The sequence below is a fragment of the Pseudopipra pipra genome, chromosome 1, assembly GCF_036250125.1.
Source record: "Pseudopipra pipra isolate bDixPip1 chromosome 1, bDixPip1.hap1, whole genome shotgun sequence".
Lineage (NCBI taxonomy): Eukaryota > Metazoa > Chordata > Aves > Passeriformes > Pipridae > Pseudopipra > Pseudopipra pipra.
This window is the reverse complement of record NC_087549.1, coordinates 11,231,564-11,255,995: the sequence shown is the minus strand read 5'-3', so window position 1 is coordinate 11,255,995 and position 24,432 is coordinate 11,231,564. Positions and strand designations below refer to the sequence as shown.

The 24,432-nt window shown below is 38.2% G+C and overlaps 1 protein-coding gene across 5 annotated transcripts in view; it reads left to right on the top strand.

The window, feature by feature from the left end:
- Positions 1-24,432, top strand: part of NSMCE2 (NSE2 (MMS21) homolog, SMC5-SMC6 complex SUMO ligase) — a 132,889-nt gene that overhangs the window by 47,109 nt on the left and 61,348 nt on the right. For all 5 annotated transcript variants that reach the window (XM_064645111.1, XM_064645121.1, XM_064645086.1 and 2 more), the window contains one exon: positions 13,839-13,992. In XM_064645111.1, coding sequence (XP_064501181.1) covers positions 13,839-13,992 — 154 coding nt within the window. The remainder of the gene's footprint in view (positions 1-13,838; positions 13,993-24,432) is intronic.

The window sequence follows — 24,432 nt, the reverse complement described above, 5'->3', positions numbered from 1 at the left end:
TATATAGGAGAAGAATGGGAGATACTTGTAGTGGTAATTCTGAAATGAATGTGACTTTCTGCTCTGTAAATATTTGTATGTAAAATACTGAGAACATGATTTTCAAAAGTGCTTACATGATGTAAGAACCTTGCAGAAACAAAATGAGAAACTGAATTCACAGCTGAATGGTTAGGCAATAATCTGGGATGTGGGAGAGTCAGGTTCAAGTACTTGCTGCAATTATCTTTTAATTAGTTATACAAAGTGGAACAACTTCAAACAGGAGGGATCAAGATGTCTTACCCCTGAATACCAAATAGCCTATGGGCTAGGACAACTAATATGGGATGAGCAGAGATTTGAAAACAGGTCACTCACCTTACTGATGACTGTTTTAACCACTGAGATATTAAATCTGATAGTATGTGGATTTCTCTTAGCACTGTTTATGAGGAAGGATTTGCCTGGCTTAAGCAACTGACTCAAGGAAAGGGTTTGTGGAGAAGGCACCCATTGCCATTAGAGGAATAAACTCCCTGTCTCTTAGTCAGTCTGGCTTTTGTAGCTGGCTTCTGTGATTCCTGTTTTTTGACACTGGCTTTCTCCATCCATTTTATACAAAGTGGAGGGGATTGCATTAGGTAGCAGGATCTCTAAAGCTTCAGTGCAACAATTTACATCTTTACTGCAAGTTTATTTTTTATTATTTTATTTATTATTTTTGTTCATCTAGTTGTCTGCAACAAAGTAGGGAGTTAGAATGGTGCCAACAGACCAAACAGAGATGCAAAGGATTTTAGCAGGGCTGACATATTAAATAGCAGACATAAAGACATAACATATTGTTAAAATGTATTTACTGCTAAAGGAGGAAACCATGCTAATATACTAATTAGCATCATCTTGAGAAACTGATAATTATCTCTACAGGATTTCATGAGTCCGCATCCATTTGATTTGTCCTAATTCAGGGCCTTGTCATCCTCATCTGCAATCTCTTGCCCAGATGGAGCATGGAAATCGACACAAGCGTTCCTAATATGCAAATAGAGATCTGCAGTTCCACTTCAAAGTGGCAGCTTCTGAAGTGGGAGTTTTAATTATTCCATTTAGAGTTAGTGACTCTGCAGAAGAGGGTTTTTTTCTTCTACCAGTGAGTTGGGTGTTCTTTTTTTTTCTGGATTTGTTACCCAACTTTGCAGTAGGCATGTCTTATTCTGTCATGTGAACAATGAAATGTTTGATTAGTTAATGATCCATTTGTTTACTGATTGTAATCCATAACTTCCTCAGGGAGTTGTTTGTCCTGTTCTTCTTGGGTTCTTTTGCATGTAGTATTTTATATAACAAGATGAGATCCCTCATTGCTTGTCACTGGATTCTGTCATGAGCTTGACAAACAAGGTCATATATTAACTGTCCTATATTTTCTTCACTGAAGGGGTGGGTAAACATTGGAATGGACTGCCCGGGGAGGTGATGGAATCACCATCCCTGGAAGTGTTCAAGAAATGACTGGATGTGGCACTTAGTGCTATGGTTTAGTTGACAAGGTGATGTTCAGTCAAAGGTTGGACTTGATGATCTTGGAGGTCTTTTCCAGCCTTAATAATTCTATGATGGGAATTGATAATAGTTAAACTGCAGGAACTGGCCAAAATAGAAAGTGATCAGCTGAGATGTAGCTGAAGTTTCATCTGATTGTGAATAACTACAGAGTAGAATCAAGTCAAATATTTTGCTGTCACGGGTACTCATAGAGAAGATCCCTGGTGAAGTGTTAGATGCAATTACAAGGTTTAGTTGCTCACAGTGAGTTACACTGTTCCACTTCCGATGATGTATTTTCACTTTATTATGAGGTGACCATAAGGAGGTCACCGACAGTGAGGAAACTGTGCAGCAGTAGCAGTCTCAGGGAAATATATTCCTGGGTACCAGAGGGTGCACTTGGGAGAGAAAGAACTATAAGACCGCGTGAAGAGGTCAGTGTAACCTACTGTTCCTGTGAGACTGCTGACCCCTGCATGGAGAGGAGGCAGTCTGCGTCTGCATCTGCTCCCTAAATCCTTTGCCAGTGACTCAGCAGTTGTTTGGTGAGAATGTAATATATAAAAGGAAGAATGGAAGCATCCCATAATTAGGGCTAGTAATAAGAGAGGAATCAGTTTAGCATGTGATATACAGTGAGTCAGAGAAATGAAGGAAAGCGAGTTTGATAGTTATAAGGAAAGTGCAGTACTAAAAAATTGTGATGAATGGTGATGAGATGATCTTCAAGAGAAGCTAAAAAAGGGAAAGCAAAGTAATATGAGAAAGAGGAAGGACGAGTTCAAAACCTAAATATACGAATTCCACTCGATGATCCTTGTGGGTCCCTTCCAACTCAGCATATTCTGTGATTCTGTGAAATTCAGGAAGATGTAGGGAGAAGTTCGAATGGCAGGGGAGGTGTGATCAAAAGAGTTGGCTGGCATAGGGTTTATGCTAGCAGGCTGAAAGAATCTGGGGAGACAAATGTTATAGCGCTGCAGAAACTGAGGAATAAGAAAAAAAGTTATTGAGTTTATAAAAAGCAGAAAGGAAATACTTGCAAGCATAGAATGATTAGAAGAAAATTACTTCTTTTTATGATTTTAAATCTTACAGTTAATGACAGTTTTTAATCACAGACAACATAAAATTTCTAGGATAGTCAGCCAGCATAATGAGAATGTTATTGATACGGTGTATAAAAAATAATGCACTGATTTTTTTCCAGCATTATATTCTAACTCGTATTGGTTTGGCTTCCTATGTAAGTTCTTAGAGAGACAAATCAGATTTCTGCTTTTAATACCTTTTCTTGTCAGTCAAATCAATATCAAGTGTATTTAAATTTTAGACTAAGCTTTTTGATTTATTTTTCTTTTACAAACAGTGTTTCAACAGTATATGTGAAGACTACTCCATTTAGGAATTGTTCTGGTTCATGCTCCTGTGTTTCCTGTTGCCATGCAGACTCTCAGGTAGAACTGTCTCCTTCAGTCTTGTAATTGCAGTTGAGGACTCTCATTTTTCCTGTTTCCTCTTACCTTGCTGTCACATTTTGAAGACATGTGTAAATTAATACTGCAGTCGCACAGTCTCATTTACAGAAATTCGTATTTTAAATATTAACTATTTAAAAATTGTTTTAAATTAAAGTTGGATTTTAATTACTTCCAACAACAAAATCAAGAGCTTATGTGTAATGGGGGAGTCTATACAGGTTGGAGAGTTGGAACATGGTTTCATTTTTAGTCATAATTTTATACCTGGATCGATAATTTACATTTAGCTTTTAAAAAAAGTCATTGTGTATCAATTACAAGACAATTGCAAAACAAATATCCCTGAATTTTTAAAGACTCTTCGTGTGTGCCTTCTATGCTAGAGTCAGCTACCAGATTGCATCCGGTGTCCACTTCACAGTTAGGCATTGCTACTGCTACTATTGTGTTTAATTACAGCTTATTATATTCACAGTTCTTCAGGTTTCCTTTATTGTGGAGAGTATGAAGCAAGACAGTTTTGAGCTACGATGTGGATGTTCATGTAATGACCTATAATAAAAAAGCTGTTCAGGATTTGTCAAAATCCTGAGGACACAGTTTTATGAGGCTCTGTTTAAAAGGGATACACTGAAATCAGGAATTTGGGCTCAGTCATGCAGGACACACAGCTGGCACAGAAACAAACAGTTGTGAAAGCATTTGTGGGCATTATAATAAAGGAAAATGGTTTAAAACAAGGATTTTGAAGAAGGATTTAATGATACATTCCCAAATGTTTATGAGGAGCTTTCCCACAACAGGAGGACCAGGAGAGAGAAAGTGCAAATACGTTTGTTTTGAAAATCAAACAAGTAGAGTGACAGAGACTGGCATCATCAGTTATCTGATGGCAAGAACCAGCCTTTTGATGCTGTGATAGATAACATGAAAGGTGTGGATAGACTCCAGGGATTTTGGGAGGTCAATGGGAAGGATGCGTAGAGTGGTAATGTAAACAAGACTAAACCAGGATATTACACAGCGCTTGTTGCCTTTGCAATAATTGGTAACTGTAGAGGAACAGCAACTTAATCTATCATACTAGTAGCAAAGGCTAGGTTAAAATGCTAATTTTCTGATCCAGTTCTTTTTCTGAGGCTTTGTTGAAACTGCATTACTAACAAAGATGGGACCTATAAGCAAAGAGGAGGAAAAGAATTGCAGTTGAAAATATCCTTCTCTATTAAATGATATACTGCTTGCAGGGAACCTCTAAAAACTAGGGAATTTGGATATCCTGTGACAAGCATGTAGCAAAAAGAGTATGTTATCATTCCAGAGTGTGCTGTGCAAGAGAAAATAATCACTTGTGCATGTACTAGGAAAGCCAAGACAAGGGAAGAGGTGGAAGCTGTCAGCCAGAACTGGTAAATCAAGAAGGATAAGACTGGAAGTAAGACCTGGGATTTAGTGGCTAATAACTCTATTGAGGGCAGTCCAAATAGGAAGCTGGATAAGTAAACATCACTAATAATGATTGAAGAATATGATCAGGTAGAAAGGTTCAAGGGAGAAACTTGTCCCTGCGCATTTGCAGTTAAGTGCAAAATAAAAGACAGTTCTGCTGCAGGGCACAGACTGGTACTGTCATACAAGTGAGGTGTTTTGTACCCAGTGCAGTATAAGTAAGGTAGGTATTACCAATTTGTAAGGAAATTGGGGGGCTTATTGCAGTTGCACTGGCTTGGTGTTTTTGTTTGTTTTGCTTAGTGCAGCTCTGAACTATCCCTGAATTCACTGTTCTGTGTTAGAGGTGGAGCTGACCCTGATGGAAGTATTGCCATCTTGATCTAGATATTAATATGAATACATGAATTTGATGAGTCTAGGCTGCAAATGTCATTCAGGATTTATGTTTTTCAACTGATGTCAATTCAAATGAAGCATGAGTCTGTACTTAAGGTATCTTATTGCTGTTTCCCCAAAGTGTAGAGGTTATGTTTAGTCTTAATGAAAAATGATGATATGACTCACATTGCTGTTTTGGAGAGTATGAAGAAGAAATGCTGTCAGTGCGGAAGAACTTTTTGAGGATAAGAATTTCATCAGATGAGTGAAAAAAAAATTCAGGTGGAGTAAAAATTGAAAAAGTCTGCTTGACTTTTACTGCAGTTATACACAAGGAATATGGAAAACATGCCTCTGGAAAATCAGCTGATTTTAAGAATAATTGCTGCATACAGGTCTTCAAAGGATAAGTCACACTTTATACAGGAATCAGCTTCACAGCTAAATCATCAGTGTCTTGTAGGAGCTGAAAATAACACTGAATTGTACTTATTTTAGGATTTAGCCCTTTATTTTCATACTGTAGAAAACATGGGGTTTAGTGATCTCAGTCAAATAAGCAGAACCATACAAGAGTAAACAGGTTGTTAATCTGAAATCACCTTAGGGCCTTCTTCTGCTCCCACTGAAATCAATGTCTAAATTCCCATCAGTTTGAGTGGGATATTAAAGAAAGAAAAAAAAGCTCTAATATCCATGTTAATGTATTTGCTAAATATGTGAATTAATCAGCAGCTTGGTAAACTGGTTCAACAGCCTGATGCATTTGCTGAATCAACCTTGCTAAAACAGATGCACCATCTGCCTCACAGTTTCTAACATGCTGTTAAAACAAAGCCACGTTTTTATAAAAATAAAGTTATAAGTTATTTTTGCTGTTATAAGCCTTCATCTGTGCTCAGGCAAAACTGCTTGGAACAAGATGCTATGTATCTCTAGTGCACAAAAATTAACTTGCATATAAACTGTGTTTGTGGCAGAACTTTTAAATACAAGGAAAAGAAGATATGCTTGATTCTTCACCGTGTGTTGAACCATATTTTTTAGATGTTTTCATAAATATCTCCCAAATACTGTAGAATTTTTTGCTTTGTCGTATTCATACTTCATATGTTGGAAAAAACGACAGAAAAACAAAGTGAAGACAGACTTCTGTTTGGTTGAAATAATTAACAAAATTCAATCCAACCCTTACAGCAAACCACAGGCTTTCAGAAATGCTAAAGGATTAAGCTTCTAAATATCCATGAACTTTCTTCACTTTGGTGCTTTGGGAAAACCTCACCTTTAATCCTCACATTTACTGCTGTTTTTGTGAGCCAGTTTTACATCATTGGTAGCAGGTAGTTTTAATACTGGTATTTCAGTAAGATCCCCTTTTGTTGCTTGTTTTTACCTCTTTGCACTTTGCAAAGCACTGCACAAGGGGTCTTGAAGAGAAACAAAAAGACCATAGTCAGTACCAGGGGAAAATACAAACGGGGTGGCTTTTTTCTGTTAAACTGTGTGCAGAGTAAAGCATTTTGCTTGAGGTGAAACTTCTAACACATGGGAACCCCAAGAAACTCTGGTCAGGCTGTAAACTTTGCATTTGCACGCAGGCAATTTTGTTTCTTCACCTGGTGCTTATTTACATTAATCCCACTCTCTATATATGGTTCCTTTCTAAGCAGGAGAAAGAAAGCAACCAGGGTGGGCCAAAGTCCATTTCTGGCCTTAACGAAATGACTGTCGTGTGCCAGGAGTTGTGAGGAATTTGTTTAGATATACCCCAGTATACCTGCAAGCCGTGTGTGTCCCTCAGTGCTTACTTTCTTTATAAATGTTTAATGTGTCTAGCTGTGTTTAACGTCGGGAAAGGAAGCTGTGGAAGGTACTAGCAGGTTCATTATGGGGGGCACCCTACCTACAGCCACGTTATTGATGTGCTGTTTTGGAACTGCAGCAACCCTGCCTCACCTTTAGACTGTTACTCTGGCAGAGTTCTGGGATATTTTAAACTTGCTGACAGCGATTTTCTGTTGTGCTGGCCCAGTTTAATAGGCAGTATGTGTCATACGTGTGGGTCAGCCCTTATAACTCTGCCTCTTGGTATTTCACAATTGTCTGCGAAGGTGTTGCTCAAGCGGAGTCCCAGCCCTGCAGCCACGCTGTGCAGAGGTGTTGACTCTCCTGAATCAGATGTGGGCCCTTAGGCAATCCCTGCTGCAGCAGAGTTGTGTTCAAACTGCTGCAGCTCCTGCTGCTAAGTGATGATACCCTTTTTGACTGCCCCTGCAAATGTTTCCAAGAGCAGTGTTTTATTTGTGCATCAGCAAATGATCTGATATTTGCTAAGGGTTTGAATCCAGCCATTGAAGAATAATAAATGACTGTTTAGGTTGAGCTGAAATTTTGCAGCCTGATTCAGTTACAGTGGTGACTCACTTTGAGTTGGTTCTCACATGATTCACAAAGTGTATGGGTGACTCAACCCACAAATTTACTTAGCTCTCATGTTATTTTCCCTCTCAGTGAAAAAAAAATTGGTTACAATAAATAATCACAGCAAACTTTGACTTACCCTGAGGTAAAATAAATATGTGTGTTGAAAGGCTGCATATTTGTAATAATAAATTATTTAGTGAGGTAAGGATGAAATAATAGGATGTAGGAATTGTTAAACAAGAAAGAAATGTGACATGCATTTTTGTTTGCTTTTGTTGCATAGCAGATATAAATAAAGGAAGAATAGTTACTTTATCTATGATAGAGATGCTCAGAGAGGCTGTTTTGTCAGTGCCCATGCTTATTGTTTTAGCCAGCCAATTCTTGGTATTTGTTCTCTGAAATAAGCAATTTTAGATATGTCCACATGTGGGTCAGGTATTTTAAAGTGAAGTCAACTCAGAAAATGTGAGATTCCTAGAATCTGAACTGGGTCTTTTTAGGATGCCTTAGGCTGACCACCCCTTGTCTGAGAGATCTTGACTGAGTTCCTTTACAATATCCCAATTCACAGAGATAAGAAATTCTGTCCCAACAGGAGCTGTAAGACAGTAAGTTTTTCTTCAAAAGATGCAGAGGCACATGGCTATAGTGTAAATACAGTTCAAATTACTATGAGTTTAGAGTTAGGTGGAAACATCAGCAACTAATTTTTTGGGTTGTCCCAAAAGACTATAAATATCTAGGTAACTACATACCTCTGAGCTTCTCAGCACTGAGTGACTAATCACCCTCCCTTTCATAAATGAACAACAAAGAATCTGGAAAATGAAGAAATTCTGCCATGTCAGCTGACTTGGTCTTTTGAAAGTTCATGAGCAAGCAGGAATGTTTCTTTACCTTACAAATGTCAGTATTATCCATAAATTAAACTCTAAAAGTCCATATTTTGTAGAGATTAAATTACAGTGACAAATAATGCATGGTGCGAATTCTGAATTCTTTGAAAAGATAGTTCTTTTGCAGGTTGTATCACTGGTTTGAGGAAACCTCAACAAGATTCAGGTAGGGCAAAAAATTTCTGAGAAATTTCTCTTGGATGGCACTGGCAAACTCCCAAACACCAGGCTACATAAGTGATCGCCCTGAGAAAGGGTACCTAGGAACAGTGACAGGATTAAAAATACGCAGCTAAAGGGCTTCTGTGCTAGAGAGAGAAGAATGAAAAGGCTAAAAAATAACCATGGAGTGTCACATGCTGAACCACTGCAATGCAAAGGCCAGGGGAGCATTTCTGTGGCAGGCAGAACGCTGCTCTTTTATCACAAAGTTTGCCAAGCAGCCACAAGTTGTTTCAGGCTCTTTATAGAGAGTGAACGAAATGCACATGTTAATTTGAACTTTCCCTTAGCTAAAGGAGAAGGTAAAAGGTTGGCTTTGTGCTCAAAGCACAGAGCTGGGATTTATTTATTTTTGGTTCTGCCAGTCTCCTTCTGCAACCTGAGGCCAAGTTATTCATCTCTTAATGCTGCAGTCTCCCCATTTGAAAAATAAATGGTACGTCACAATGGGTGTTTAAGGCTAAATTCTTTAATGTTTGTGAAGTGTTTTGGGAGTGGGCAGGACAGTTTTTAAATGCTGCAGTGCTACATGCAGAGTTATGCTAATTAGTGCCTTTTTAGACACTGATCTCTTACTGTATGTAGACTAATATCGCAAACTGGTCCAGTTTTAGTCTGTGGTACCTTTGGCCTTACTGGTTCTGAGGTTGGTCTGGGACAGAATAATTTATTTCTGATTTGGTGGTTAAGGTAATTGATGAAATAAAAATTCCCCAGACTGTCCCTTGGAGTACCCTGAGTTAACTGTTCCCTTAGGCTGTGCAAGCTGGCCTTTCAAAAAGCCTGATTTTTGGAGGCATAGTCTTTACAGTTTATGCATGGAATAGGTATACTTCCAGTGGAAGAATCTACAAGAAAAAAGCTTATCCCTACAGACAGATACTGGCAGAAGCCAAAGACCTGCCATGAAGTGGCTCATTTCATAAGCATTGCCCATCAAACACAGACACCCCTTTGCACATATCACTGTGACCACGTGGTGTGACATGTGGCCATGAACAAATAAATGTTTTGATAGCTAAACCTCAGCTATGTTTTTCTAAACAATTTTTTTTAGTGTTTCTAAATGTGTTTTCCTATCACGACTGTTGATAAATCATGTATGGAATATCATTAATTATCATGTATAACATGTCTGTTCTCTTATTGCTGATCTCCCATGTAAATACCCATGTGGTTCTTTGCTGGTATGTCACAGCAGATGCTTTTGCTTTTTCTATTGCTGTAAACAAGCTGTTGTGACTGATACTTCTTTTCACCATATGTCCTGAACACTCCCAGTTCATCGTCACATGTAATTTCCAGGATGCCTTGTAGGGTGTGTATGCCTCCACCCGATTTCAAAATCAATGTAGCTCTCCATGGATTGACTAATGACTGCAAGGTGTAACTTACCATGCTGGTTTTGGCTGACAGTGCTGCTAAACGAACAGTTGTTTGCTTAACATGTCTTTCATGGTTCCCATGTGAAGTAACTTTTTCTGAGAAATTCAACATGCCTTCAGGTCTCCTGATAAGCATTTATCTGGCATGCTGTTGAGACCAAAAAGGAGCGTGACCCCAGCTTGTTGCCCTGAATACTGATAGTTTTGCCCTGTTCCTTAGCCATGTCGTATGTTTGTATTGTCCTCATACATTTTGTTTTGCTGATCTCATCATTCCTACATCCATCAAGCATCTGTAGAGTAGGAGTGGGTGGGTGGCGAGAACTAAGAAAACTGTGATGTACCTGTAAGGGTGTTGTGCTGATGCAGTGTATAAGATGTTGTAATTCTGTCCCACTGTGAGGATCTAGGACTGATGGCACATTTTCTTACATTTGTTTTCCCAAATGTTATGTTGTTGTTTTAGGCCATTCTCAACGCTCTTCATAGAATAGGATATGCAGCACCAAAGAGGAATTGCTTGTGCACAGCAAACATATTTACTTGTTATTATAATGGGTGGACATGCCTTGTTATTCACCTGTGATGTGTTCACCTTCCAGAAGGTCTGCCTGGCATTTCAGTAATAGCATATGTGATGGCACAGTATTGAGTGTGGTCAGGAATGGTGTCTCTACTAATCATTTTAATGAAAGCAGTCATGTGGAGGTGAACAGAAACTGAATTTAAATAGTAAACATGAAAGAAGTTCAACTACAGGAAAGGGCATTCTTTTAACATTTCTCTCATCTGACTCTTTAGGTTTCTGAGCTTTTCTTTAGGTTGTCTGAGCTTTTGTCATACGTGTTGCTGGACTGTCCTCACAATATGATGTATTGCTGTTGGGACTATAGCTGGTGGGAAAGACTTTTTTCCTCTTGATAGCTGGTGAAATTGTTCATGTTGCCTGTAGCAAAGAGCATGCTAGCTCTTACTTTGATCGATCTGTGGCGGCACGCTGTGCGATTATAGTTTATGTAGGTAAGGGAGGGTTTTATATAAGCGTTTTCTTGAGGTTGGTACAGATGTCTATATGCAAATTTCTGTAGCTCCACAGTGGAACAGACAAAGCTGCATATCATAGAATCATGGAATCATAGAGTATCCTGAACTAGAAGGGACCCACAAGCATCATTGAGTCCAGCTCCTGGCCCTGCACAAGACAAGCCCAAGAATCACACCATGTGCCTGAGAGTGTTGCCCAAACACTTCTTGAACTCAGACAGGCTTGGTGCTGCAGGGAGCCTGTTCTAGTGCCCGGCCAGCCTCTGCATGGAGAACCTTTTCCTAATATCCAGCCTAAATATCCCCTGACACAGCTTCATGCCATTCCCTCAGGTCTTATTCCTGATCACCAGGGAGCAGAGAGTGGTGCCTGCCTTTCTGCTTCCCCTTATGAGGAAGCTGCTGACTGCAGTGAGGTCTCCCCTCAGTCTTCTCTGTGCTGAATAAACAAAGTGATCTCAGCCACTCCACATATGGCTTCTCTAGACTGTTGACCATCTTTGTGGCCCTCCTTTTGGTGCTTTTTAATAGATCTATATCTTTCTTACGTTGTGGCACCCAAAACTGCACACAGGCCTTGAGGTGGGGCCTCACCAGTGCAGAGTGGTGTAATGCAGCTTCTCAGACATATGTTGGTTTTGCTAGCATAACACTAGAAGTTACAGTTGCTGCCTTTTTTCTGCTCATATTCTGGAAATTGGAGTAGAGAGCACCACTGTTTGAACTAGCCTTGGCTGTGCCCTTCTTTTCACCTTTCACTCTGAGGGTATGATTGAAGATGGTATGTTGATGCATACCTGCACTCAAATCTTCCATGAGCCAAGAAAAAGATAAAAAGAGCCTGATGTAACTATGTCAATGTGTAACGTGGTGCCTGTGGAGAAGAAAAGGTTATTGACATTGTCTTTGCTACCAATAGATGCCTATGATGAATGTCCACATAATTTCTTTTACTCTTTGTGTCAGTATCAGCAACTTAGAAGCACTGCAGGGTCTCTTTCAGTATACACAGCTGGATCTTCCATATGGGATCTGACCATAGTGCTCTCATTCATGATGAGGGCAGATCTTAGTGGTGGATTGTTATTTGTCTATGCTTGTGAATGTGTCTACATGTTATTTTTATGTTTAAGAGAAAATGTTGGAATGTCGGTAAAAACAACCTGATGTTGCAGAAGGGAGTATGTGGTCCAGATCAAATCATTCTTTTATAATGTCTTGGATTTTAAATGTATTTTGATTTAGTAACTGTTTTCTTGTGCTTGTTTATACCTGAAGGCCAAGTATCTCCTCCAGCTGAGTACTGAACAGTTCTGGTTGAGTTTGTGACAGGCCCTCTGTTGCAGGAGTTTGCTGTGATGCTGACACAGGCAACTCATTCGAGTTTGTACAATTGTCCCCACTGCACTGGACACAGGATATTCTGTTTTCCTTTGCTCATTTTGTCAGATTTCATAGGATAAGGACTCTATGCTACTTCTTGGCTTTATGCAGCAGTCTGAGCATCTCTAATGATGTTAGTCTTTCATAGTCACTGAGCTCCTTTGGTACCAAGGTATTCCCATTCACAGTTGGATGTTGTGGTTGGTGATCTTTTATCTCCAGGTGCCTTTGAAAACTTTGCATGCTATCATCTGGCAGTCCATATTTTTTTCTTATTTTTCTTCTTGCCACAACTTGTATCTGCCTGAAGAAAATGTGCCAAACTGGCTCTACTCCTGGAAGAAGTAATAGTTTTATGGATTGCTTTGTTTTGATTAAGGGAAAGTAAAGTTTTCTTGTAGCATTTTATATATCTACAGAGTTCATTTTTACATCAACATTTATTATTCCTTTGGCTCCTGAAATATGATATATTCTGTAGGATTTCCAAGGTCTCTGTAAACTTTCAAAGCTGTAAACGATTTGATGAAGTGGACTGTTTTTTTCTCAGTAGCCTCTTTTCCTGTCTTTCACAATGAATAGTAGCATGGTCTGGTAAGGGGCAGAATTTAATGTGTGTGGTAGGGGACGAGTGGCTCAGCAGAAATGGTGCTTACCTCCTTTTTTTTCACTTTGTCCTGTTTTGTCATAATTTTGAGATAGAAATGGCCTTTGTCTGGTTCTGAAGATGCTTAGCATTAAGGCTTTGACAGATGTCCACCCTTCTTTCCAACTTTGTGCTATTGCTGGCCATCATTGTACAGCACAGTCCACATTACCTGTAATCCAGTACTTTTGAAGACCTGTCAAAGGTACAGTTCCCTGGAGTTTAATGTTGGCTTGAGAAACAGAACGGAAAACCCCAATTACTGTCTTTAGGGGGTTCCCAAAGTGCTTTTTGCATTCTTAGAATATCTTAATATTGCCTATGTGATGACCTCCCTTTTATTTCTAGGTATTTATTCTTCAGATCAATCTAGATGTAATTGCTGCAAACAAGTACTTTTCAATAAACTGTATTTTTACCTGCCTGTGTGGCATAATGCTTCTTGTTCACACAGCACAAATAAATTCGGGTGCTTTCCTTTCACATTAGCCTATGTATTGCTTTTGCTGGAGTTATCACACTGATCATGCATGTAGATTATAAGCTTCTGTAAAGCTGACTCCAAAATTGTGAGAGAGTGGAGGTTTTTAAGAAAACTCTTGATGTTATTTCTGCTTTTTAATCATCTCTCATTCTGGACAGAGTTGTATTCATTGTTTTCATGCATGCTGTGTCATGCTGGTTGTTGTTAACATGTTTACTTTCACTACTCAGGGAAGTAAATTTGACTGCAAGGTTCGGTTTTTCCTATTGTTAGCATGAGAAATACCCAGAAACTGAGTTAAAATGATACTGAGTAGTTAATCTCTACATTTCATAGTTACTTTTACTGAAATGAATAATTACCTGGAGGTTACAGCTTCAGAGCAGGAAGCCTAACTGTAGTCAAAAGAAACTGAGATTATGCTAATGAATTTTTGCTTTATGTCCTTTGCTTTGTATTAAAATGTGTCATAATGAATAACATTCTATTTCTTGTTCCTTACAGGTAAAACGAGAAAAACCAGAAATTATACCAGATTTAGAAAACTTGGTGCAAGAAAAATTAACTACAATTGAGAATAAGAACAGTGACTCAGATTTAAAAAGCAATGAAAAATACGTGTATTTTATGGATCAACTTAAAGAGATGAAAAAACAATGTAAGTCTGATTTAAAAAAAAAAAAGATTCTTTGAGTACTAACTAGTAAGATGTGACTAACTGCCCTAAAATGTAGAATTGCCAATTATGGCTTAAACTGGTGTGTGTGTTCTTACTTAAAAACTTATTTAAATTGATATCTGTGTAGAAAAAAGGCCAGCGTAATTACTTTGGTAGTTTTATTTAGACTCCTACAGTTCCTGCTGTGTTTGAATACAAATATCATGAAAATCCCATTTTTTTTTGATAAGGTGGGCTTTGTCATTTGAAGACCTTTTGCATTTATTTTCTTAATTGATAGGATCTTCTAAAAAGATTAGGTAAGCTGTTTTCATTTGTCGCTTAAACAAATTGCTCCTGTTTCACAACTTAGGATGTGTTGCAACTCTTAAGAAGACCTTTGCTTTAATCGTAGAACCATATTGTTGGAAAATGCTTACTGTATGTGTTCTCAGGTTTACAGCTTCGTGCACGCACCAGGAAACACTGCAACTTAGTAAAATCTGGTTTTCTTAATTCACATAATTTTTCTAGTGTTAAAATTTCAAGTTATATCTGCTTGAATTACCAGAGGAGTTGGAGAGTGAACAGTTCTGTTATTTATGCAACACAACGAAATTGTATGCTTTTATTGCCCCACACATATAGCAACCATTAAAATATCACTCTGATTACTGGTTCTAAGAAAGTTCATGGGCTCTGACACTATTTGTGTCGCTCTTCCCTAATCATGATTATGTTTTGAAATCGTATTATTCTGCTTTCTGTCCCTTGACCCCCTTGCTGTACCTATTTCCTCCCACCTGCATTTTGATTTCAACATGAACTGGTGTCTCAGGAACTTCAGGAGTCATAGATTAATGATTTATACCATTGGAAAAGGATATTCTGGACGCTCGCCTGTAGCTCTCCTTGAGTTTTGGGGTTTTTTGGAGCCCTATTCAAACCTCACTGGAAGTAGCAGAAAGAATTTGCCCACTGATTCCACTGGACTTCAGATTACTTCCCTATAGAGACTTATGGGGTGTGAGGACATGTTTGACAAGGTGAACTTTAGATCTGGTGTCTCAAGACTCCCTAGGATTAGAGCTCGAGGGCTTAATATATTTGTTTCTCATCTTTATGGGTTTTAAGATTTTTGATTTGAGTATTAGCACTGATCTCTGAGTTTAATAGATCTTAGCACTACTCTAAGAATGAACATACCAAGTTGCAGACCACAAAACAGTGTAATTTTCACTCCCTACATAACCATAAAATTATTACTGCCCCGCCATTATGTTGTAATTCCTAATTTCCAGGTGTTTGTAACTAAGAAGATAAAAATCTTGATAACTGATTTCGGCTTTACTTTCCACCCTGTAATTGCCTGAGGAAGGGGTGTATGCCCTAGGAATAGATTCAGTTCAAGCTATGGGACTAAGTTCCAACTGGCAGACCTGTTGAAAAAAAACCCCAAATTAAATAAACACCATAAAAATTATTTGTAATAAAATATGAGACTGTCATTCTGCTACTGCTGCCTGAAATCCAGATTTGTCTTACTAGCCACTTGACTTTTGTTTTGGTCGTGTACAGAGGTCAGACTATGCCCAAAATGAAATGCATGATGATGTTGGGTGGACTGCTGTGTTCTGTACAAGGACTGTTTATCAGCTGGGTCAGCTTGGGGTTTGTAGATTTCATGTTGGTTTTGATCAAGTAAATCCATCACCTTTGCTCCTCTTGACATATTTATTGCAATTTAAAAGATTTAATGAAAAATGGTTACTTAGCTTTCGCAAACAGTCTTGGATGCAATATAGTGAACATGTATACAAGGGAACAGTCTGGTGCAGCCACCTTCTTTGGCAATGAAGTGTTACCTCAGGTCTGCAGATAGGTGGGAAATACAAAGTTAAGTTTTTGAAAGCAAGCACAATTCTGCTGCCTTAAACTTGCATTAGTGTTGTGTCTTCTGCCTACATAATCTATAGATCCAATATGAAATTATTTTCCTACACTCCTTTCCTCTTCAAAAGGCTCTTTTACCAGGAAGGCTTCTAGAAATTGTTGAGTAATAATGGATGACTGAAGATCGGTGGAGCCTGTTTATATTCACATTTGCTTCTATATGATACAGTGACCTGGAACCTTTAAGACTGTCTTGTTTCTCTATTTATTGTAGTTATGTCATCTTCTTGCCATTATCCTCCCTCTCTCCTTTTGTGTGTTTTTGTCACTCATACCTAGCCCTTAAAAAGACATGTGGAACTGAATATCAAAAATATATTCACAAGCTTAAAAATGATAGGTACATTCTTACAAGAATTCTTATAAGGCTTCTGGTTTTAATATCTTTGTGAGAGACTAAACACATGTACTCCATCTGGTACAAAAAGCCACTTGTCATTATTGAGCTCTACATAGTAAATTATCGTGTCGAGATGTATAATTGAGCACTGTCAGTATTATCTAAAGTACTAGTTATAATCTTAAGCTGCTCCAGGGGACGTTTAGGTTGGACATAAGAAGGAATTTCTTCACAGAAGGGGTGATTAGACATTGGAATGGACCGCCCAGGAAGGTGGTGGAGTCACTGTCCCTGAAGGTGTTTAAGGAAAGACTGGACATGACACTTGGTGTGGTTGACATGGTAGTGTTCAGTCATAGTTTGGACTCAGTGATCCCAGAGGTCATTTCCAACTTGATTCTGTGATTCTGTGATATGCCATGTCGAAAATAGTATTACTGTGAAGAAAGATTGGACTCAGAGGCAGGAATTTCAGAGTTGCAATACCAGCTGAGCTGGAGAGTCATGAAATCCGTAAAAGATACGAGTTTCCATAAACTGGTGATTTACCTTATAGGACACTGTGTGTACATGTGTTTTTCGTGTTAGGTTTTGGGTTTTTTTTGGTAAAGAGAACATTAAGGTCATCCTGTTAAATATTCAATATCTGTGCTTATATTGAGTCAACTGTGTATTCTTTAGTTTCTCCTGTATGAATTGTGATTTCAAAAGCATGAACCCTACAATTCTGGTCCCATCTTACAGCATATTACAATGTGTCTGCAAATTTTGGGACACACTTTAAAACTGCTTGATGTGAGTTACATGTATCAGTAACTTCAGCAAAAACTATCTAGTTAATATTTTGTTTTCAATCATTAGTCTTGCCAGGTCTGCGCACATTTTAGTTCAAAATTCCTGGCCTGTTTCAAGAGCACATATACAGTTGTGGTCCAATTTTTAGCTCCATTCTGGGATTTGGTTTTGTTGCTAAATCACATAAAATATGAAAACTTCAGCCAAGTTTTCTCAGAGGGGCTTTCCTGGGGTTTTCTGTTGTTCCAGTCTCTTCTATCTCAAAGGAGCAGATGGGGTGGATGCTAAAATGATTTGCTGTCCAGGATGTGTTACCATTAATCATTGTGTATCTTTTATTCATAGTTCAACATTTGTATTCTAGAATAGCTGAACAAGGAAACATTATATTCTCACATTGTCTTGCTACTTAAAAATTAGCTAGGATTTTAAGGAGAAAAAATTTCTCAAACACAGTTTTTAGGTATAGTGCAGAGTGTGAAGCAGTTAAATACAACCTTATTTTGACAAAAAATTAAGACAAGTAGTATGTTTTCTCTCTTGATATATGCTGCCACAGTGATGAAAGGGAGCTGCATGGTTGTTCCCTGCCCCTGACACGTGACAGGCAGTACTGTAGGTAGCTCTAATACTCAGGGAGGAGAACGGAGCTGTATCACCTTCAGCTTGTCTTCTTCTCTTGGCAGTTCTGTGGGAAGGAGACCTTCTTAGCTTTGAACTTCAGCAGCAGCTAAGGTGCAGAAAGGAAATTGGGCAAGTGCATCTCTGGCAGTAAGGTTGATATGCCTCAGAGCAGTTTCTGTTCTGCTCATCTTTCAGACAGTTTTCAGGCATTTTCTCTCAATATGTGAGCCTTTATTATGCAGCTACTTCAGCTAGAGTTTGTGCAAAGTGATGCAAAATCTCCACCTCTGATGATATGTGTCAAAACACTGTCAGACAGGTTTTATGTGAACAGAAAGTGGTTTTTCTGAAGTCTGTTTTCAGAACTATCTTAGTTTCCTAAATTCCCACTTCTTACTTTTAATGGAAAACATTTTCATTTTTCCTCTAAGCCTTCTTAGAATGTAAGCAGTAGAAAGGAGTTTGATTAATTTTTCTCTTTTTTTAACCATTTCTTGTGCCCCTAAGTGGCTACATTATCTTTTCCAAATAATTGAGCACTTGGAGGCATATTCACTAAATCTGGTAATACCAGAAAGTTCTATACGATTGCATGTGTGGTTTGTAAGGAGAACTTTTTTACCTTGACACTACATGACTGATGCTCTCCTTACCCATAAGGGTCCTGGATCTGCAAAGTGCTTAGTGATCTTTTGAATAAGTGAAATGCTTAAGCAAGTTGCTTAAATTAAATTGCTTGAGTAGATCCTTTGAAATTAGTGAGATTGCTGGCATGTTTCATTTCCTTATTGGAGCATAACCACAGTGCAGAACCTTGCAGGAGTGAGCCCATAGGAACTAAGCCTTGATTACTGCAGGAATTGTAACTTTGCATTTTGTATCTTCTGTAAGTTTAAAATCCCACCTTCTGTTTGAAGTTGTATTACTAAGTCTTTTTATTTCATGCCAGTATATATATATCTCTGTCTATCTCAAAGGCATCTTCTGGCACAGAGTATGAGAATTTTGCTTTCACAGAATGAAACTAAGATCTGTCTTTAATCTCTGTGTAACAGTTTAAATTTCTGATACTCTGTGAAGAGAGATAATCAGAAGGTATAATCTCTGCTCGTATGACCCTAGCTGCCACCGCTGTATTTGCTGAAGGTTATTTAGTGTCACATTTGGTGCACAAAGGATGGATGACAGGTCTCATAGCTTTTTTGTAGCAGCTGACAACGTGCACTTTGGAATCTTTGATAAATATGGGCTCTGTGAACACCCAACAGATGCACACTTCAGTCGTGATTTGGTGGAAAGTGCTAAGATTTGAGTGAATGACAATATTGCTGGTTATGCCAAAGTTTATGGAGTGAATTTGGCAAATGTTGGAAAGATAATATTTTTTTATGGGGGACAAATAATTTTGAGACTCAATATAGTAGTTCAGGGAACTTTTTGTCACAGGAAAGCAGTCATTGTAGTGTAGTTTGGAAAATAGCAACACTGCAGTTGTAAAGATCTTTCTTGCCTTCTCCACTAAAGAAAAAAAAAAGCCTCTGAGGCTTTGAAAGGAAAAAGTATGTATCATGATTTAACATTTTGCGAGGATGGATTTATAGTTGTTATCAATAAGCAAATATTTTGAAAGGAGATGATTTTAAATTCAATGTTCAAGTAGACGCCATATGCCCTGTTGATACATGTATTTTAAGCGATGCATATGCTGAGAAATAATTATGTAAAAAAATGTTATTTTAGATGCAGTTTGGGATAGAAAAAATGACACTGTGAAAGGAATTCTCTTTAAATTCATAAAACAGTCTATCTGGAGGTTCCAGGAAAGAGTTTGATTTGCTTTTAGTAGGATAAGAAAACAAGCTGCAACGAGACACTGAGTAGTATAATGCCTGACAAGTTTCATCCAATTAATCCTCACAACATCACACTGAGGTAGACAATTTTACTTCTCACCATATAACAGTGGTGAAACTTGAGGAAATAGTTGAAGTTTCTTGTGTGGAGTCACATAAGTGATTTGCAGATCTGGGTTTCTCTTCAGTTGTACCTGGCTTCTTAGTTGGCCTGTTTTCGTCTTTATACTTGACAGGGTTGGCAGAGAATCACCTGAAAAAATAGCATTAGTGTATTTTTCTTTATATTTTAATGTAAAAAAATAATTTAAAATCCCCTTACTGACTAATTATGAGAAAACAACTTCAGCACAGGAGTTGAAATTTCCAACTGAAAGTGGGATTGGTGTTATGACAGTTTAGTGGTGTGTGTGGGATATGATCTTTTCATTTATGTAAAATTCCTTCTAGACAGGCCTTTGACTAGTAAAGAAACGAAAGAGGATCCAGCACTTATAAAGGTCATTTGAAGTTCAGGAGAGCTAGCTTTAGTTCTTTGCTTTGTTACCCTCTTCTTGTATTAGATCAAGTAATTTAGTTTCAGAACAGATCACTGGAAGTTAGGTGCCTAAAACTTTGTGGATCTGGACCTTACACCTATGTCTCTAATTCGGTTATGTGTATATTGTGTTTGTGGACTGTGAAGAAGAGACTAAGGAACGTGGACTGGCTCAAATCCATGGTGCTCTGGGCTGGTACCCTATGGAGCAAAACAGCCATGTCCAATTGAGTACAAAACACTCAACTGCCCTGAATCTCTTGTGGCACTAAAACATCATTATTGTCTTTTTGTGCTTTATTCAGTTCAAAGAGCTGTGTTTAAGACTGCCAGAGTAATGCCTTCATGGCATGATGCTGAGGTAGCAAGTTGCAGCCCCAAAGGGGTGACATGAATATGTTGAGGCATTTGTGTGAATGAGAGCTGAATTTTGGGTAGGGTTGAAGGACTATCCTGATAAGAGAAGCCTGGCATGGCTGTCCTGTCTGGATATTTTCTGGAAGGAATTAGTTGACTTGCTCAGGAGTGAACAAGCCCACTTGTAGTTTTGAAGGATTAGATGAGGGCCTGAGAATGGAATGAGTTACTCTATTTCACAGAGTTTTTTGAAAGATAAACAAGCTAGAGAAGCAAAGTAGATGAACAGGATGATCACATACTATAGCAATGGGAGCTGTATGGTACCCAAGACCAATATCCAAATTGTAAAATTACCATTACAGCTAGTGTCCTTGCGAGTTTGTTAAGAAGTACTAACTCCAGAATGAATGAAACCGTCAGAACTTTTCTTCTGCAATCTGGAATGACTTTTTCAGGTCAAAAATTTTGTAAATGCAGAAACTTGCGTTGACAATAAATAATTCTGTTAGTGGATTAATGAAGAACATTAATTGCTGATAAGTCTGGTTTCTTTGATGAAATAATTGCTATTCTAATGTAATTGATCAAAACAAGAAGTTTCTTTGTTTGGCATTTAGAGATCTGACGTGGAATTCGTAGTTAAAATGAAAGAGGAATCAACCCACCCCCTCAAGCAACTCTTCTCCATTGAAAGTAACCTGGAATATAAGAGATCTGAGTTTCAGTCTTGGTGATTTATAATCAGAATTTGACTGACTCTTGGCCTACTAAGTGATTGACCTGTAGCTCTGGAATCAGTTTCTGTCTCTCTCTCTGTCCAGTGTGTATTTAACTATATATAAAAATGGCAACAACTGCAGAAGGAAATACTTAGAGACACTGACCCTTTAGCCCTATAGTAAAGCACTCAGCTGAGGGAGGAGGTATCTTAATCAGAAAGAACATCAGATGTAGATCTCTCCTGTTATAAATATCTGCCTTTCTAATCAGCAAATGCTCGAGGGTAGGGCCTTCTTATCTATTTCTGTGTCTGTCATCTGGTCCCTACATACATTTTTAAAAGATCTACATTTTATTCAATTGCAAAAAAAATTCTTTGCAGGATGTAATTCTTGCTTTTATATCAGCCTGGCTTTCAGGTCAGCACTGAGTCTATAAAATCTAGAAAGGAAACGGAGTGTTATATTGAAATAATTTTTTATTATTATTATACACTTAGACATAATACTTAGGGTAATTTATTGTTACTGCCATGGGATAATTCTCCCTTAAGTGAGCACATTGATGGCTGCCAGCACGACATTTTTACTGTTTGTATGAACATACAGGTCAGGAAGGGAGCTTCTAGATACACTTCCATTCCCTTGATGTTGCATTCAATCACATTATCTAATAAAATGCCATCTTAAAATATATTAACTTTTTCCCCTTTGTTTCTATTGGAAGAATGATGAAAAACCTTAGAACTTTGCTTAGGTGGTAAGAATTTTTCTGGCGAAATAAGTCTGTAAGCAAGTGTTTGCTCATTGTTCCTGTTCCAGCACTTCACCCAAGCTTAAAGAGATGTTCTCCCCCAATGGCGTTTAGTTCAATTCAGTCAGTTCCTATATTTCTTGACTCCATGGTAATCCAGTGCAACACGATAACTTCTAAAATCTCACGTCTCGTGACCGTATTTGAACTCATCAGAAATGTTTTAGAAATTTCAGATTAGTAAGAAGCGTAGAGGTAGTTGCTAAACCTTGCCTGTATCTGAAATTCTGAAATGTTCAATAGATGGGTTATACCCTATGGAAAATTTGCTTTCTGGTAATAAAATACCAGTGATTTCACTTAGAGTTTTCACTCACTTCTTTCATGGTGTAATAATACATACTATTTTGCTTGCACAAATCCGAGCAGTGAAAATGCAAGGACTGCCTCTGCCAGCTCAGTACAATTTTACTTACTATTGTATCTGTTGCATGCTATTCAGAAAAATTTAAAAGTTGGAGGATACAGGAATTCCATTCATGTGCCATGAGCTTACAGCTTAAATTTCAAGTGTGATGACAAGAAAACAGGTAAAGAACAGTCCAAGGAGAAGAAATCAAAGGAAGAGGAAAGGGAGAGCATCTCAGTGTTAAAATTTTTCTATGAGATGCTCTCACTTTGAACTTAGGATATTGAGGAGGAAGGAGGAAAACCTGAAAAGAGCTTTAAACTTAGGGAACTTTGTTTTATTTACTCATTTTTTCTGTTACTTGAGTATTTATCTGGAGGGTTAGTAGGATTTTTTACTTTTTCTATATATTTACTTCAATCATTTGTATGTGGGACTTTGTGCCACCAGTATGCACAAGTATCAGAGGAAATACTGCTTCACATAGAATCTACTTCAAGTAGATTCTTTTATATTGAGTGCCAGTACAAAAAGCATTTGAGGAAGAACAGGGAAGTAGTTCTGAGATAATGCTGACTAAATAATAATCCATCAGTGCATATCACGCTGCATGGTAACTTTGAAATACTCCAGTTCAGAGAAAGGAAAACACTTGGTGTTTTTATGGATCCTGAAACTATTTGCCATGTGGTGTATCCTTCAGAAGAGCAGCAGGTATTGATCTAGATCTTGCTTTGGTAAGCGTCAGTGTATGTTCTGAAATCAGTGCAATTTCCCTGACCTATACTTGCCACATATAATAACATGCAAAATAGTAATGTACCGCAAGATTAATAAACATCCTCTAATTCCATAGCAGAAGTTCACGTGCATTGGCTGCTTACCGTAATTTTTGATATCCATATTATTTCATTTCCCTCTTGAAAGCTGTAGACACCAATAACCTCACAGTAGAGCATGGTTTCTTTCCAACTTGACTTGTATGCCATTAATATACTGGAGATCTTCACACTACCCCAAACCTATTAAATGTTGAGCTGAAATGGAGGAAGAAAGCTAGAGAAGCTCTGAGGGACTGCAACACCTATTTTTTAGGTCTGTAGACCTCAGACTAGATGTCAGAGCCTAGACTTAAGTGCCTTAGCTCCCAGGAGGAGGGTTATGGCAAAGCTTGAACAGCTTTGTTCAGTGACAAATCTATTCAGTCAGCGTAGAGTGCTTTACATCTGTATGTCAGTCAGTATTGCATAAGGTGGCTAAAAACGTGCCAACTATAAAGTGTAACGCTAAGGCAATGAATCGCTTGTACTGTGAGATGGAGCACCCATGCTTCTATTATGTACCTGGAGAGGAAATGGACTGCGTCTCTAATCTGTAGATTTAGGAATTTCAGACTCTCAAATGATTACTGATGTTATCGGGGAGCTGAAGTGGTAATTGTGTGTACTGTCTCTCGGGGTAACCTAAGAGATGTTGCTTTCAGTCACCATTAAAACCAAGTCACAGAAGTTGAACACCTTTGCTGGCATTTACACTTACTCTAAAACAGGCTTGAAGCATTCAAATGTTCTGTCACAACTCAGGAGTGCTTTAAGTTGTCACCTTTCAGCAGTTATTAGCTCTGATTTCAGACACAGCATCTTACTTAACAAGTGGGGATAGGTTTATCATATCTTATCATCTCAAATGTGGATGTAGATGTGTGTTACCAGACTTGCAGTGAATGATCTTAGGATTAAAAGCAAGTTGCTTAACAGGTGGTTCCAGAAGGCACTAAAAATACCTAGTGAGGGAGAGAAGCAGTTAGTGGAGTGATGGTGAGAGTGCTTATGTTTTATATCATAGCATTGTGACTACAGCAGTTGCCCAGGAAGTGATGCCAATAAATTCCCAAATAAGCACCTAAAAAAAGCCCTTATGAGGAAGATGACATGTTTGACTCCTCTCTGGATCCTCCAAATGTCCCTGACCAGATTACTGGAGGCTGGACAATACCAGGAAAACATTGCTGTCAGCATTCCCTGCCTCGTGACCTCTGTAGTGATTTGCTATTATTCATCATCAGAGTAAGGCTGCTGGATGGGGTGGAATGGAA